This window comes from Antrostomus carolinensis, unplaced genomic scaffold (assembly GCF_000700745.2).
Source record: "Antrostomus carolinensis isolate BGI_N321 unplaced genomic scaffold, ASM70074v2 scaffold13467, whole genome shotgun sequence".
Lineage (NCBI taxonomy): Eukaryota > Metazoa > Chordata > Aves > Caprimulgiformes > Caprimulgidae > Antrostomus > Antrostomus carolinensis.
Genome location: NW_010328111.1, coordinates 10,909 through 14,028, shown reverse-complemented (window position 1 = coordinate 14,028; position 3,120 = coordinate 10,909). Strand labels below are relative to the sequence as shown.

General features: G+C 41.0%; 1 protein-coding gene across 1 annotated transcript; it reads left to right on the top strand.

The window, feature by feature from the left end:
- Positions 1 to 273: 273 nt before the first annotated feature.
- ALG2 (ALG2 alpha-1,3/1,6-mannosyltransferase) lies at positions 274 to 1,176 on the top strand (the record flags this gene model as incomplete). Its single annotated transcript, XM_010172129.2, has 1 exon — positions 274 to 1,176. A coding segment is annotated over one exon (903 nt), but the record flags the coding sequence as incomplete, so codon positions are not given.
- Positions 1,177 to 3,120: the final 1,944 nt, after the last annotated feature.

The following is a 3,120-nucleotide window of genomic DNA, read 5'->3' as shown; positions in this document are numbered from 1 at the left end:
GAGGTGCGGGAGGGAGCCCAGAGCCGCAGCAGGAGGTCCGGGACGAGGAGATGCCGCTCGTTGCGCTTGTGGAGGGGAGAGGGAGGGGGCATTTAGCTTGGCTCTCGGGGACGGGCTCTCGGGGCATGGCTTTATTACGGTTGGACCCGATCATCTTAAAGGTGTTTTCCAACCAAAACGATTTTGTGGTTCTATGAAATCACGTGTACATGCTGACAGCAGTAACACAATAACTAATGCGTCTTCTTGTCCTGTCTGTTCTGGTTGCACTAGGTGTCTGCTTGCATTCCTATACTTAGACTGGCCAGAACCCGTAAGAAGGTTTTGTTTTACTGTCACTTTCCTGATCAGCTTCTGACCAAGAGAGAATCTCTCCTAAAGCGCATCTACAGGTTACCACTCGACTGGCTGGAAGAGTACACAACTGGCATGGCAGACTGTATTGTTGTGAACAGCAGATTCACCGCCGGCGTGTTCAAGGACACATTTAAGTCCTTATCTCACATAAACCCAGACGTCCTCTACCCATCACTCAACATCAGTAGCTTTGAGACAGTAGTTCCTGCCGACATAGCTGACCTGATACCCAAAAAGAAAAAGTTCTTGTTTCTTTCCATTAATAGGTATGAGAGAAAAAAGAATCTAGCACTGGCTCTTGAAGCTTTGCATGAGCTTCGAGGAAGACTTGATTCTCATGAGTGGAATGAAGTTCACCTGGTTATGGCAGGTGGTTATGACAAACGAGTTCTGGAAAATGTGGAACACTATGAAGAGCTGAGGAGACTTGCAGCCAAGCTTAGTGTTAATGACCATGTCACTTTTCTGAGATCATTCTCAGATGAACAGAAAATGTCTCTTTTTAGTAGCTCTGTATGTGTGCTTTATACACCAAGCAATGAACATTTTGGCATTGTTCCTCTGGAAGCAATGTATATGAGATGTCCAGTTATAGCAGTTAATTCAGGCGGTCCATTAGAATCAATCTTGCATAATGTTACAGGATTTTTATGTGATCCTGTGCCAACACAATTCTCTGAGGCCATGGAAAAAATTGTGAGAGATCCTCTCTTAAAGGACACAATGGGAGCAGCTGGGAGAGCCAGAGTTATGGAAAAATTTTCCTCAGAAGCATTCACAGAACAGCTGTACCAATACATATGCAGATTAACACAATAAAATTATATTCCCATATCATATTTGTATCTCTTGTTTGTGTAGGGCACCAGTATTCATGGTAACTATGATGAAGAAACCAGAACATCTCAATTTCCTTTTTATGATTCTTCTGATGCCTTCTTCTGATGTTACTTGATACAAAGAATGGGCAAAACATGTCCCACTGTCTCATTAGAAGGTTAAAATTTTCATGTGGTAGGTGTTCTTTTGTGTACTGTGCCTTCAAAAAATGCATAGTTAAATGGCAGTAACTTACTAGGAAATGATTGCACATTTTACCATAATACTGTACGGTATGGCTGGTTCAGTGTGCAAAGTGTGGAATTGTACCGATAAGACAAGCACAGCTTTATGTATTTAAAATGTTCATCAGTAAGATTTAAGTAAAAGAACTAGCTCAGCTGAAGCATGGAGAGAATTGCACTGTCCAACCAGCTACATGTTTAAGAAAACTAACACTGGTATAGATATGAACGATATGGTTCTAAAGTGACCTTTTACTGTACTTTTCTTCTTAAATTGCATCATGTAGTCACACTGGGTGTCATAAACAAGTGTAGAGGTTTCTGAGCAGGAGGAAGCTGAGACTAGAATAAAACCAAAGACATCGGACTATGTCAGGCAAAAATAGTAGTGCTGAAATGTTGTCTATGCAGATACCTGCAGTGCTTAAGGATGTACTTTTACTGTGAAGAGTTTCTGGTGTGTAGAGACTTAAATTATATCCCCTCTATTTAAAATTTCATTCTGAATGACAGCAAACTTAAAGAAGCTGGTAATCTGGAGCAGGCAAAAAAGACAGATTTTATTTTGCCTATTTTAGTGGTAACTTTGATATAATTTCTCTGAATAGTTTAGCCAAGAGATACTTTTCTCCTAATGCAGTGATTGCACATGTGACAGTAATTTGACTTTTTCTTCAAGAGTAATACCTGGTTTTGATCAAGGAATATGTAATTTTTTTAATCTGCTTTTCTTAGTGCATCTTTGTTGATTGTTCTTTTTGGTTTCCAGTAACACACAATCCACATGGTTGAATATTAAGTCTGAAAATGGATTAAGTAACTATACAATTTCCTCATTCTTTGAAATCCAGTTTTATCTATAAAATACAATTTTGTAGCCCAAGTTCTGCAATTTGTGTTTAAGATAAAGTTTAGGGCGTTTTCACATTTAGTACTTGACAGCAGAAAGACCAGTCTTCCTATTGCTTAGGACTGCAACCTAGGTCTCAGTATAATGCTTTTATTTGAAGTAAAACAGACAAAAATCCACCAAGTCTTTGTCTTTCATCAGGAAGTTGGGGTGCTATAATGGTTATTTGTTGTGGTTTGGGAGCAGGTGGTCTCACAGGCCCCATTTCCAACATGTCACATCAGAAGAAGTGGCAAACTGGATCTTATCGTTTCACCTGTTCCTGCACTTGTGCTCCTTCCCCACCACTTAAAACTTTTTCAAAATTTTTTTACAACTTTTTCAGAGTGGGTGTAGCAATGAGTCACTGAAGGCCTGGAGAGAGAGAGAGACAGTGTGTGTGAAGGTAATCTGTGATGATTGATCTTGACACCTTCAGGACATACTTTTGCTGGGTTTTAAGCTCCAGTTAGAAGGCACAAGATGGTTGGAGCCGATTCCTGTGGCTGCTTAGGTTATGTTATAGTCTCTCCAGTTTATGTTATAGTCTCTCCAGCACTGGAGTTAACCTGGACTAAGGTACACACTAGTGCACACTTGCCGGCATAGTGGTGGGGGTAGCTCCATTTCTGCTCAAACCTTGGCCTACCAGCCCTTTCCCGAGCTGTGTTGATGGCTGGTGCGTGCCTAGCCCTGTGCCCTGCAGCTCCTGTTGACTGGATTTCATGAATTGCACTTGGACTTAACCTGCCATCTTATATTTACCTGATGATCACTGGACCATCAACAGAATCTGTTGCTGTCACCAGG